The sequence below is a fragment of the Lepus europaeus genome, chromosome 17, assembly GCF_033115175.1.
Source record: "Lepus europaeus isolate LE1 chromosome 17, mLepTim1.pri, whole genome shotgun sequence".
In the NCBI taxonomy this organism is placed as follows: Eukaryota; Metazoa; Chordata; class Mammalia; order Lagomorpha; family Leporidae; genus Lepus; species Lepus europaeus.
This window is the reverse complement of record NC_084843.1, coordinates 40,266,258-40,280,034: the sequence shown is the minus strand read 5'-3', so window position 1 is coordinate 40,280,034 and position 13,777 is coordinate 40,266,258. Positions and strand designations below refer to the sequence as shown.

The 13,777-nt window shown below is 37.8% G+C and overlaps 1 protein-coding gene across 1 annotated transcript in view; it reads right to left on the bottom strand.

Annotated features, from left to right (window-relative positions):
* RNLS (renalase, FAD dependent amine oxidase) overlaps window positions 1-13,777 on the bottom strand; it is a 297,638-nt gene that overhangs the window by 272,763 nt on the left and 11,098 nt on the right. Inside the window, exon 4 of the mRNA XM_062214903.1 lies at window positions 11,280-11,438. Coding sequence (XP_062070887.1) covers window positions 11,280-11,438 — 159 coding nt within the window. The remainder of the gene's footprint in view (window positions 1-11,279; window positions 11,439-13,777) is intronic.

The following is a 13,777-nucleotide window of genomic DNA, read 5'->3' as shown; positions in this document are numbered from 1 at the left end:
ATTCCTTTCAGTAAAATCTGAGGACCTCTATGTGAGAGGCGACATGGTGTGGGGAAAGAAATCTTCAAAGCTCCCCAGTCCTTACAATCACCCCTCATACCCCACTTGTTTTGTATTACAAAGCTTATTCCACATCTTTTCCACTGCCTGTGCCACTCTGCTAGCAGAGAAATGGAGGAACTATGGCACCAGGGTCATGTATGTGTAATGCAGGCCCAGATATTCCATTACAGTCTAATAAAAGCTCTATATAAGTGTGAAGGAAACATGAAACCAAGGTAACAACAGTATTTGAAAGGTGCCTCCTTATTCCTGACCATACTTTCTCTTGTCTGGCCCCTAATAAACTGTATAATCTCATATAGGGCAGGTCATGTCTTAAATTCCTAATCTCTATAATTGGGGTAGAAGAAGAAATGGACCTCATTATTCCTTCTAGTCCTAAATTTCTGTCATCCATCCAAGGTTCATGCTTTATGTGCCAAACAAGCATCAGAACATTCTAAGAATCTTTGACTCTAAGGAGCTTACAGCCAAGTTGGAAAATAAAACTGGTGCTCATTCAGTCAACAGATATTGACCGAAGAGCTACTTGTGGAGTGTGGGTATGTATGACACATGGCTTGATGCTGGGTGGGGGTAGTGTGAAATATAAAACCTTTCCTCATGCACTTTATGATGTATTGGGGTAGACGCAGGGAAATAAAAATGACAATAAAACTGCTGTGTAAGGAAAGGACAGAATATCTCAAATAGGCCTGACTAAGTGTGTGAGTGTGTGTTGTGGAGGGGATTCCATAGAGATGCTGGTTAAAGGTACAGATTCATGGGACCCGCATTGTGGCATATTGGGTACATTCACTGCCTGAAATCCTGGCATCTCATATGTGATAGGGTCCCTGCCACCCATTGGGAGACCTAGAAGAAGCTCCTGGATCCTGGATTTGGCCTGGCTCTGCCTTGGCCATTGTGGTCACAGGGGCAGTGAACCAGAGGATGGAAGACTTCTCTCTGTGTCTCTAACTCTGACTTCCAAATAAATAAATGTTAAAAAAAAAAAAAGGATATAGACTTATGTGACCTATACAAACCTTAGGAATCAAAATTTTCATTAAATTCTCAAATTTTTTTCACTAGGCATCTTCATAAAAAATGAGAGGGACACAATGGACACTCATATCTACATGAAACAATCAAGACAGTCTAAGATAAAGCACATGTTGGAGAGCTGTGCAGAACAGTGGTTAAGATTGCAGACTCTGGAGTCAAATGATTAAGGTACACACTTCAGTTTCACCACTAAGAATGGAGGTGATAACAATGATGCCTGGGATTGCTGTGAGGATTAAGTGAGATAATCTTTGTAATATTAATATAGACAGATGCAAAATTATAGACCCACAAGGCAAATCACAAGAGGTTCGCTATATGGTACTTCAAGTTTCCATATTTTCTCAGCTAGGATAATATGAATGTAATAATAGTTGCCAAGAGAGAATAAATAATTCTGTTGCTTCTGTATAAAGCAAAATATGGGGGTAGACATTTGGTACAGCAGTTACGATGCTGTTAGCTATGCTTCATCCCACATCAGATCGTCTGGTTCAAGTCCCAGCTCCAATTCCACACCCTGACTTCCTGCTAATATACAATGAGAGGTGATGGCTGAAGCATTTGCATCGCTGCCTTCACATGCAAGACCCAGACTGAGTTCTGGACTACTGGCTTCAGCATGGCCCATTCCCAGCTTTTGCAAGCATTTAAGAACTGAACCAGCAGATGGAAAATTTCTCTGCCTTTTAAATAAAATGAAAATAAATTTCAAAATTTTAAAAATAAATATTAAAGATAGAAAAAGACGTATAACAGAAAATACGTACCACACTATTAATAAAGAGCAAATTAATTGATGTAAGAGATGGTATTTATGTTAATCCTAAAAGCTAGACATGACTTAGAAAGAACAGAAAGAGAAGAAAAATACAGAGCAAGTCAAAGGCAAGGGGATGCTCATAGTTGGTATGAATGTAAGGCACCTATTTTGGGGTAAGTTAATCCTCATGGCCCTAACATATTTTTAAGGGGAAACTGCAATATGTAATGGAACCACTAGATGGCGATATATTGCTTCATAAATGGATGTCATTTTCATAGAAACTACATGCCTAATACCCAAATCAGAATATACTTAAAGTTCCTCGGAAGACAGAAGGGTTGACACTAATTCCTTACACTTATGTCATTATTAAGATTTATAAAAATGAGAATAAAAATTGCTTATGCCTTTGATTTAGATTCACAGAAGTTTAACCCTTTACTGCCAGAGGGAGTTACTTCACAACAACGAAGAAAACACAGAATAATTTGCTTAGGGTCCAGTTCTGAACTAAAATAACACAACATCCCAAAGAGTTTAACCCCTAAACATACCAAGTCAGTCATTCCTAAGGTTTGTCAGCATAATGAGCCTATAATGTACCTCCACTAAAAAAGGAATGGAAAAGGATGGATACCCTTTTCCACATGATACTTTCGAAAAATTCTGTCAACATTACCACTTTTATATAGAGAATAACTATTCCTTTCTTCAAATATGGCTACTCAGAAAATTTAGATAAAAACAAACATCAGGGGTCGTCACCGTGGCTCACTTGGTTAATCCTCCGCCCACGGCACCGGCATCACATATGGGCACTGGGTTCTAGTCCCGTTTGCTGCTCTTCCAGGCCAGCTCTCTGCTGTGGCCCGGGAGGGCAGTGGAGGATGGTCCAAGTGCTTGGGCCCTGCTCCCGCATGGGAGACCAGGAGGAAGCACCTGGCTCATGGCTTCGGATGGGCGCAGCGCCAGCCAAGACGGCCATTTGGGGAGTGAACCATCAGAAGGAAGACCTTTGTCTCTCTCTCACTGTCTATAACTCTACCTGTCAAATAAATTTAAAAAAAAAACTATAAAAAATCATATCTGAGCAATAACCAATGTTAGTATATTTGACGGACTATTTTTTTTTTTTTTTTGACAGGCAGAGTGGATAGTGAGAGAGAGAGAAACAGAGAGAAAGGTCTTCCTTTTTGCCGTTGGTTCACCCTCCAATGGCCGCTGCGGCCGGCACATCGCACTGATCTGAAGCCAGGAGCCAGGTGCTTCTCCTGGTCTCCCATGCGGGTGCAGGGCCCAAGCACTTGGGCCATCCTCCACTGCCTTCCCGGGCCACAGCAGAGAGCTGGCCTGGAAGAGGGGCAACCGGGATAGTATCCGGCGCCCCAACCGGGACTAGAACCCGGTGTGCCGGCACCGCAAGGCAGAGGATTAGCCTGTTAAGCCACGGCGCCGGCCAATGGACTATTTTTTTTTTTTTTTGACAGGCAGAGTGGATAGTGAGAGAGAGAGACAGAGAGAAAGGTCTTCCTTTGCCATTGGTTCACCCTCCAATGGCCGCCGCTGCTGGTGCGTGGTGGCCGGCGCACCGCGCTGATCCGATGGCAGGAGCCAGGTGCTTCTCCTGGTCTCCCACGGGGTGCAAGGCCCAAGGACTTGGGCCATCCCCACTGCACTCCCTGGCCACAGCAGAGAGCTGGCCTGGAAGAGGGGCAACCGGGACAGGATCAGTGCCCCGACCAGGACTAGAACCCAGTGTGCCGACGCCGCAAGGTGGAGGATTAGCCTAGTGAGCCGTGGCGCCGGCCCAATGGACTATTTTGGACAGGTGGAAAAAATAGACTCATCTTGATATATTAAAATGCTTTTAAATAGTTCTATGTTAATAGGTATACTATTACTTTGATAATCACCTGTTTTTCACTGGTAAATATTTACAAAATTTACATAAAGTGTTCTGGGCTAAGTCATATGAATCGAAAGGTCTGACCTTGTCCCACAACGTGGTTCTTCACAAAACTGACATGATTGGCACCACTGAAACATGAGTGATGATTAGAGAGGACTTAAGCAAAGAAAAGAATGAAGACAACAGAACAGAACCTAACAAATGAGCTGATGGGAAATTCTTATCAGAAAAAGTATTCCAGGAGACTAGTTCAACAAAAACTCAGGCATTAACTCAAAAACAGTGAAAGAATATATGCCTGCTGGGGCCGGCACGGTGGCACAGAGGGTTCCCGCCCTGGCCTGAAGCACCGACATCCCATATGGGCACCAGTTCAAGACTGCTGCTCCACTTCCAATCCAGCTCTCTGCTATGGCCTGAGAAAGCAGTGGAAGATGGCCCAAGTCCTTGGGCCCCTGCACCCGCGTGGGACATCCGGAAGAAGCTCCTGGCTCCTGGCTTCAGATCGGCATAGCTCCGGCCGTTGCAGCCAGTTGGGGAGTGAACCAGTGGATGGGAAGACCTCTCTCTCTGCCTCTCCTCTCTCTCTGTAACTCTGACTTTTAAATAAATAAATAAATAAATAAATCTTTTTTTAAAAAAAAGAATATATACCTGCTATTAAATAACACCACAAGAAAGGAGGCATTGGAGCCGCTTTAAAAATTACATGAGTGATACGGAGAGAAAGCAAAAAATAACTTTAAATAAATAAAAACACAAAAAAGTAAAAGTAAATAAATAAACTGCAAAAAACAAAGTTGAATGTGAGTTGAGAGGAAATGGCAGATACAGGAGGGAGACACTTTGTTTTTATATATTCTGAGATCATAGTAATGTGGACAGAATAAATTTTAAAATAAGTGTTAGAAGGTAACTTACTGAAAAATCTGGATCTTTAAGTCAAAAGTGGGGATCATATCACGTGAAAAGCTAAAATCAACCTATTAACAATAAGATATATCTTTGTGAAATTACTGTACTCAACGATGAGCAGATATAAAGGAGATCCCTATAAAGTATTACTGAAAGGTACAAAGTTAAATGGATGCACCAGACAAATGAAAACAAAAGACAGGGCATTTCATTTATCAGTCAAGGTTGATTTAGAATCAAGAGAACATTAATATGAGATTAAGGAGAGAACTTTTATGTCAAAAGTTGTAATTGTAATGAAGGTCTGTTACAAATCAAAAAATCATAAAGCAAAAGTTGTCTCAAAAAGAAAATCAACCCATAAAAAAACTGGATTGATTCCAAATCTTAGCTGTTGTGAATTGTGCTGCAATGAACATGGGGGTACAGATCTATCTTTCATATGCTGATTTCTTTTGTTTTGGTAAATTTCCAGCAGTGGGATGGCTGGGTCATATGGTAGGTCTATTTTCAGATTTCTTAGGTATCTCCATACTGTCTTCCACAGGGCCTACCCCAGTTTACATTCCCACCAACAGCGGATTAGGGTACCTTTTCCCCCACATCCTCGCCAGCATTCGTTGTTCGTTGATTTCTGTATGAGGGTCATTCTAACTGGAGTGAAGTGAAACCTCATTGTGGTTTTTGTATTTCCCTGAGCATTTTTTCAAGTATCTGTTGGCCATTTCAATTTCCTCTCTTGAAAAATGCCTGTCCTAGGGGCCAGCCCTGTGGAGCAATGGGTTAACGCCCTGGCCTGAAGCATTGGCATCCCATATGGGCACGAGTTCTAGTCTCGACTGCTCTACTTCCAATCCAGCTCTCTGCTATGGCCTGGGAAAGCAGCAGCAGATGGCCCAAGTCCTTGGGCCCCTGCACCCATGTGGGAGACCTGAAGGAAGCCCCTGGCTCTTGCCTTCAGACTGGCGCAGCTCTGGCTGTTGTGGCCACCTGGGAAGTGAACCAGCGGATGGAAGACCTCTCTCTCTGTCTCTACCTCTCTGTAACTCTTTCAAATAAATAAAAATAAATCTTTAAAAAAAAAAGAAAAAGAAAAATGAATGTCTGAGATCTTTGCCCTTTTCTCAACTGGATTGTTTCTTTTGTTTTTCAATTTCTTGAGCTTTTTATAGATTCTGGATGTTAACCCTTTATCAGTTGTGTAGTTTGAAAATATTTTTTCCTATTCTGTTGTTTGCCTCTTCACTTTGCTAAGTGATTCTTTTGCAGTGCAGAATCTTCTCAGCTTTATGTAATTCCATTTGTCAATTTAGCTTTGATTGCCTGTGCTTCTGGGGTCTTTTCCAAGTAGTCTTTGTCTAAGCAATGTCTTACAGTTTCTCCAATGTCCTCCTCTAGTAATTTGATGATACCGGGTCGTAGATTTAGGTTCTTTATCCATTTTGAGTGGATTTTTGTGTTAGGTGTCTGGATAAAGAAATTATGGTATGTATATACTATGGAGTACTACTCAGCTATAAAAAAAAAAATGAAATCCTGTCTCCCAATAAAATGCACGCAACTGGAAACCATTGTACCTAGTGAAAATATACCAGTCCCCAAAAGAAGAATACCATATTTTTTCGTTGATCTGAGATAACCAATAGAGTACATGAAATGTAATGTATTGGAGTGAAATAGAAATTTTGAGATTTGTTTACAGCCCTTGTCTCTTCTGTTGAGGAACAGTGTTTTTGTTTTTGTTTTTGTTTTTTTTCTTTTTCTTCATACTATTTGTTGAACTCTCTTATTTAGTGTAAGGTTTACTTTATACTCATTAAGTAAACAAAGTAGTTCTTTCTAAAAATTAAGAGTAGGAATGGGAAAGGGAGGAGGAAGAAGGGTTAGAGCGTGGTTGGCGGGAGGGTAGGGTAGGAAGTATCACTTTGTTCCTAAATCTGTATATATGAAATACGTGAAACTTGTATAACTTAACTAACATTTTAAAAACAGAAAAACTGCAATGATGGTAGATGTGTTCTCTCTCTTCCCAACACAATTCAAGTATATACACACCAAAGAAGGATATAATTGGAATGGGCATTTAGTCTGGCAGTTAAAACAGTCATGATCCACAACGCAGTGCTTAGATTTGATTCTGGCCCTGGGACCTGACTGTAACTTCTCAAACTTTCCAACAATGCAGACCTTAGGAAGCAGTGGTGATGTCTCAAGCAATTGGGTTCCTGCATCTTATGTGGAAGACCTGGACTGTGTTGCCAGCTCCTGGCTACACCCTGGTTCACCCCCAAACATCACCACTTGTGGGCATTTTGGGGAGCAAACCAGTGGTATTTTCTCTGTGTCAAATAAACTTAAAAACTTTAAAAAGGATATAGAAGATCTAAATAAAATTAATTAGCAGGCCCATAAACACATCATTCAAACCAGTCTGTTACAGTGTTATGTTTGAGATGTCACTAATAGACATACAAAATGTAACACTGAAGGATCTCACTTGTTAGGCAAAACTATGTGGATTTTAAATAGCACAGATGAATTCACTGACCAATAAGTTGTATTTTAGCAAGTTCTCCAGGCAATCTGTATGCATGCGTATCTCATTTTGGGCTAAAAACAGAAACAGCAACAATCATAACAGAAAATCCAGCAAAGACAGAAGGAACACTCTCTACCCAAACCCTTGCCATTCAAGTCCTTTATTTCAGGTCTGGGGACAACTATTGCCAAGCAATTTTTAAATTTTTTTTAAACTTTAAGACAAACAAGGCCTATCTTTTAGCCACACTGTTCAGTCACCTGAACAGATTTTTGACATCTAAACTGTTAACAACAAAACATTCTAATTTAAAAGCCAATGTTTCATTGTTTTCCCAACAGCACAGTTATTAGATACCCAAACTGTCTCAAAGATTTATGACTTCAATTTTACAGTCTACATATACTACACTGGACTTCGCAGAAGACACCAGATTAAGGAGAGAGAGGGCAGCGGGAGTACCAAAGAGGATGTCGAGTCATATCCCTGGACATGATTTAGGTACTCTTCCTACCTGCTCAATAGAATCACACAGAGCAACATACTATTGAAACTAACAAATTAATAGAAAGCAAATGGACTAAAACCAACATATAAAACTAAGGAATGGAAGTTAAATCAATAGATAAATAGAGTGTTTCAAATCTTGACCTAAGCACCAATAGCTGATATTTTAAATCAGCAGGCCCATTGTCATTATAGAGATTTTCTTTCCTTAATCATATAAATCCATATTTAATGAACATAGGATATGAAATTAATAAGGAAACAAGTTTGGTAAGTGATTCTATTAATGTGAATTTTACAGTGAATGAAGAAATGCAATCTGGACCAGTGGAATTAGAGTAGTTCCTCAGGTCTTTTGGAAACACATTTAATCATTCAACCAGTAATTCACTTATCTTACAAATATTAAAGAATACCTATGCAATGAATACTCATTGTTTCTGATTATTCAGCAAGCAATTTCTCTTCATGAAAATATTTGCATTTATTTGGAGGAATTATTTTGTTCATATTAATTACACATGATGCAGTAGGATAAAAATCAGGAAATCAGTAATCCCTGGCTGTGGGGTGGGAATAAGACCCATGTCTTGTCAATAGAATGCCCTCTGCCTGAAATTTAAATCTTAGGGAGAGGTACAGTCAGTTTGATGTGATTATAATCCATTCTAAGGGTGGTATTCTCATGGAATTGTTCCTACCTAGAATTTTTTCTATAGTTCTAGTTCCAGAAACTTGGGAGAAGGGAAAACAGGAAACTTTGGTCAAAAGATAAAGTTTCAATTATGCAAGAGCAATAAATCCTAGAGATTTACCAACAGCATAGTGATTATACTTAATGGCATTGTGTTACTTAGAAGTGGTTAAAAGGTAGATCTTATGTTAAGTATTCTCATCACAACAGAAAATTAATAATAAAAGATAAGAATGGAGATGCAAACTTTCAGGGGAGATTCAAACTTGCATCTTTATAAACTAGATTGTGGTGGTAGTTTCATGGGTATATACTTACCTTCAAATTCATCAAATTGTATGTATTAAACATGAATAGTCTTTCAAATATCAATCATATTTCAATAAGGTGTATTTTTAAATGACTCATGTAAGGATTAAAAGATGAGACCAGCTGCTAAGACCCCCCTATAAGATGAACACTGTCAGCTAGGATTTCAGTACTTATAGTAAGGAAAACTGGTATGATAAAACTGAGCAAGGGTATCTTCTTAAAGAAAAATTATCCTCACTGATCTCCTTAATATGTTCCCTTTGTTTCTATGTCAGAATCCCCTCCTGGTATTACAGAAATTCTAGCTATCAGACTCCCACAAAAGTGCTTGGCTGATACTGCCATCCTACTTATCTCTGGACCCCAGAGCTGACTTAGAATACAAAGATACTTGCACGTAAAGGCTATTTCTAAATTGACCACTGTGTAGAAAAGAGGCTATTTGGGGGAAATATGGGAAATGAGATTCTTCACACACACTATTATCATCATAAGTATTAAAAACAAAGCACACAAAAGTTCCTATCTAAAGTAAATAATGCTAAAGCAAATAAGTATCTAATCATGCTAAAGTAAATAATATCTAAACACAAAGGATAAAATAATGCTAATTTGAAAGACAAAAACAAAAAATTGTGATATTAAAGACTTATAAATGCCTCCCTCATGGAAAATTTTCAAAAGCCCTCAAATTAGAAATAACATATGAAAAAAAGTAAAAAAAAAAAGAAAAAGAAAAAGAAAAAAGGAAATAACATGAAATGAGTACATGTCAAAGTAGTATTTAAGATCCTAAAATTTTTCAGATCTACATCAGTAGGTACTGACTTTATTCATTATATTTTTTTAACTTGCATATCTATATAAAGTATTTAGGCTGACCTACATGAAATTGGCAAAATATGACCATTTTTAACCTACAAAAATGTAGATGCAAAATTGCAATTTTGTAAAAGTCAATCTAGTAGCACTTACAATATAATATTGTTTTCTATATTTTTTGTTTTTATATTTTATGTTTTTATAATATATTGTCTTACAATATAATATTGTTTATATGTTTATAAAATGAAGTCAAATAAATAATCCAATTTTAAAGTATTTTCATAAAATAAAAATTACATACATATAAAAACACATAAAGTATAAAAACATATAGCTGCAACAGAAGAGCAGCTTTTTAAAATATTCTGCCTAATTTACAAATTCTAATCACCATATTCAGTGAAGCTAATAATCCTCTGTGCTCAATACTTCCTAGAAAATGACTCATGATAAATACTGAGAATTCATACAGCCTACTGAGGACACTATAAAACTTATTATAAAATAACATGTGGTGGCAAATCATTAACTATTATCACCATATATAAGAATAATTTCACCAGCTTCAAATGGACTGATATGCAAAACTTGAAAGGGTTAATTTATTACATGCAACTTTATTTTTACAAAGAGAAACCTCCTGTCAAGTTCCTTCTGTGTTGAAATGGATCTGAGGTTGATCTTTTGAGGCAGAGGGCAAACAGACTGAGATGGCATAAAGAAATTATACTTGGTGGCATGGTCATCCCCTCCTAGTTTCCTCATCCAATTTTTCATATTTTCCAGCTTTCCTTGAGAGCAACTGAGTCTTTGCCCAGTCTTCCACTATACAGTAATCCAATGAAGTTCAAAAACAAAATTGAATTGGAAACATGAGGAACTGGCAGCATAAGGAAAACTGCTCAGGGGAGTCTGTTTCTTTGGAGACTTCCCACTTACCATTATCAGATTGGTAAAATTGGCATTTTTGCTTTTTGAAAAAAAAATACTGATTTGGTAGCTTGTCTTCATGTGAAAATCGATTCAGGATTATAAAATAATGACATCTGAACTGTGAAATAAAATATTTTCTATTTATCAATAAACTGTCATATTTTTCCTTAAATTATGTTACTGGTATCTTTAATAAGATCATATTTTATTCCTTCTGAGATAGGAATTCCTTGAAATTTTATTTCTTTGATTGTAATTTTGACTGTTTTAATCTAATTTTAGCTCCTTCAGCATGATTTTCTCAATCCCACCTCCAACACATCCTCTTAAGTCTCTCTTTCACAACAGGGCTAGGCAATTGCCTGAACAGAAGTAAACATTTAAAGAGTAACCCACATAAGAAAAGCACAAAGAAATGAGGCAAGCCAAGCAAAAACTTGTATATCTTCTTCTTTTCTCTAGAATGGCTACAAAGAAACTGCTCATTTTTAGGCCAAACCATAACAGATTAATCAGTAATACTGGCATTTTGAAGGCAAGAGTAATCAGAAAAAAGTGTTAAACTTTTAACTAGTTAAAAAAACCAAATTCTATGAATTTGACTTCGGTATAGCCTATTATGAACTGGGCTATATGATGTATTGATTTCTAAAATATAAAAATTAATAAAATCTGTAATATATTTTCTGCTAAGGGAGTTAAATCAAATTCATACTCTAACAGAGAAATCCTATTCCCTGAGGCAGGTAAACAGCAAAAGCAGACTCACAGTTCATGATGTCACCTTGAAGCTGCAGAATCTGAGGAACTGGCATCGTGAGGACAACAAGATCAAACTGCTCTGGGGAGCCTGTTTCCTTGGAGACTTCCCACTTGTCATTTCTCAGGTTGATTTGGGTCACACAGTGTCTGAAGTAGACTTCTGCACCTGCTCCAAAAGCAAAATCATCTTCACTTTATCAGAATTTTCCATACGAATGAAGGAAAAGTGAATAGTCAAACTGGACCCATTCACGTGAACAGAATAGTCATGCTATTCTTCCACAACCTGCAGCGTTCTCTTTCCTTACATTCTTTTAAATCCAGTGACAATTCCTCCCCTTTGGCACCCTTAGACCTCCCTAGCCATACCTCCCCTGGAGAATAAAATATTGCTAAAATTAATAAGTATAATTAAAAAGTAACCATAGGCCGGCACGGCGGCTCACTGGGCTAATCCTCCACCTGCGGCGCCGGCACACCGGGTTCTAGTCCCGGTTGGGGCGCTGGATTCTGTCCTGGTTACTGCTTTTCCAGACCAGCTCTCTGCTGTGGCCCGGGAAGGCAGTGGAGGATGGCCCAAGTCCCTGGGCCCTGCACTTGCTTGGGAGACCAGGAGGAAGCACCTGGCTCCTGGCTTCAGATCGGCACAGCACGCCGGCCATAGCGGCCATTTGGGGAGTGAACCAACAGAAAAAGGAAGACCTTTCTCTCTCACTGTCTAACTCTGTCAAAAAAAAAAAAAAAAGATTAAAATATTCCCTATTACAGAGACCCCAAAAGGTCTCTGTAACAGAAATGCAAGTCCTCATCAATAGATTATTGCCTTCACTAAGAAAAACAGGAATTAAGAAACATAACCTAGCATACCATCTATTATACAGTGTCTAGTAACATAATATAGTACATGGTACATACTAAATAGTTCATCAACATTTGTTTAAAGGAATGAATTATAGACCACAAACTAAAAGAGAAGAAAATAAAATTGGGGTTTCTATTCTATTCCATTGTCCATGTGTCTATTTTTATGCCAGTACCATGCTGTTTTAATAGCTATTTAAAATAACTCCATAATGTATCTTGAAATTTGGTATTGTAATACTTCCATACTTTTTCATTTTAGCCAAGTTCAGTTTGGCTATTCAGGATCTTTTGTGTTTCCATGTAAATTTTAGGATTAATTTTCCTAATTCTGGAAAAATATTGCTGGCATTTTACTGAGGATTGTGTTGTATCTGTAAATCATCTTAAATATTATGGACAGTTTAATCATGTTAATTATTTCAATTCACAAATATGGGAAATCTTTCCATTTTATGTTGTGTGTGTATACACGCACATGCATGCAACTTTTTTGTATCCACAGCCAACTAATTTTTGACAAAGCCCCAAAAACACTACCTGGAGAAAGGGCAGTTTCTTCATTAAGTGGTTCTGGGAAAATTGAATTTCCACATGCAGAAGCCTGAAACAAGACTTCAATTCTCACCCTATACAAAAATCAACTCAAAATGGAACAAAGATCTAAATATAGGACCTGCATCTATGAAACTACTAGAATAAAACATGGGGAAGATGCTTCAATACATTGGCACAGGCAATACTTTTATTGACTAAGACCCCAAATCACAAGGCAATAAAAGCAAAAATAGACAAATGGGGTTATATCAAACTAAGAAGTTTATACACAAAAAGGAACAATCAACAGAATGAACAGATAACTGACAGAATGTGAAAAATATTTGTAAACTGTGCACCTAGCATAGGATTAATATTCAAGGAACATCAAAAATTCAACAACAAAATAAACAATACAGTTAGAAATAGGTAAAAGATCTAAATAGGCATTTTTTTCAAAAGGAGAAATAAAAATGGCCAAAAAGACATGAACAAATGCTCAGTATCATTAGCCATCATGAATATGCAAATCAAAATCACAGTTAAATAACACCTCACTCCAGTTAGAATATCTGTTCTCAAAAAGACAAAAAATAAATTCTGGTGAGGATGTGGAGAAAAGGGAACACTTATACGCTGTTGATGACGAGATAAATTAGTACAGTCATACAAAGAATGGAATGGCAATTCTTAAATTAAAAAAAACAAATTAAAAGGCATTTCTTGAAAGCAAAAGGAGTTGGCCCATTACTCTCCAAATATCATGGGGAAGAACAATCAGGGGATCTTTATTCCAGATTACTTAAATAAATAAGATGGCATTAACCTTAATAGTCCCCCTTCCTCAGTCCAGGGACTAAATGATGAAAGAGAGGATCTTCGGGAATAAGGCATTATGAAGTTGTTCTCTTGAGCCACATGTCCCCTAATTTATAACATTAGGTGGGTTGGTAGCAATCTCTCATACTGTTGGGAAGAAATTTAGAAGGAAAAGGAAGACCTACCGAAAAACAAAAGTTAAATCAGAAAATATGAGAACTTCAAACTGCTCTCCATGGGTTAGTTAATAGGGAAAGACAACAGCTTGAAGGCAGTTCCACTTCCATT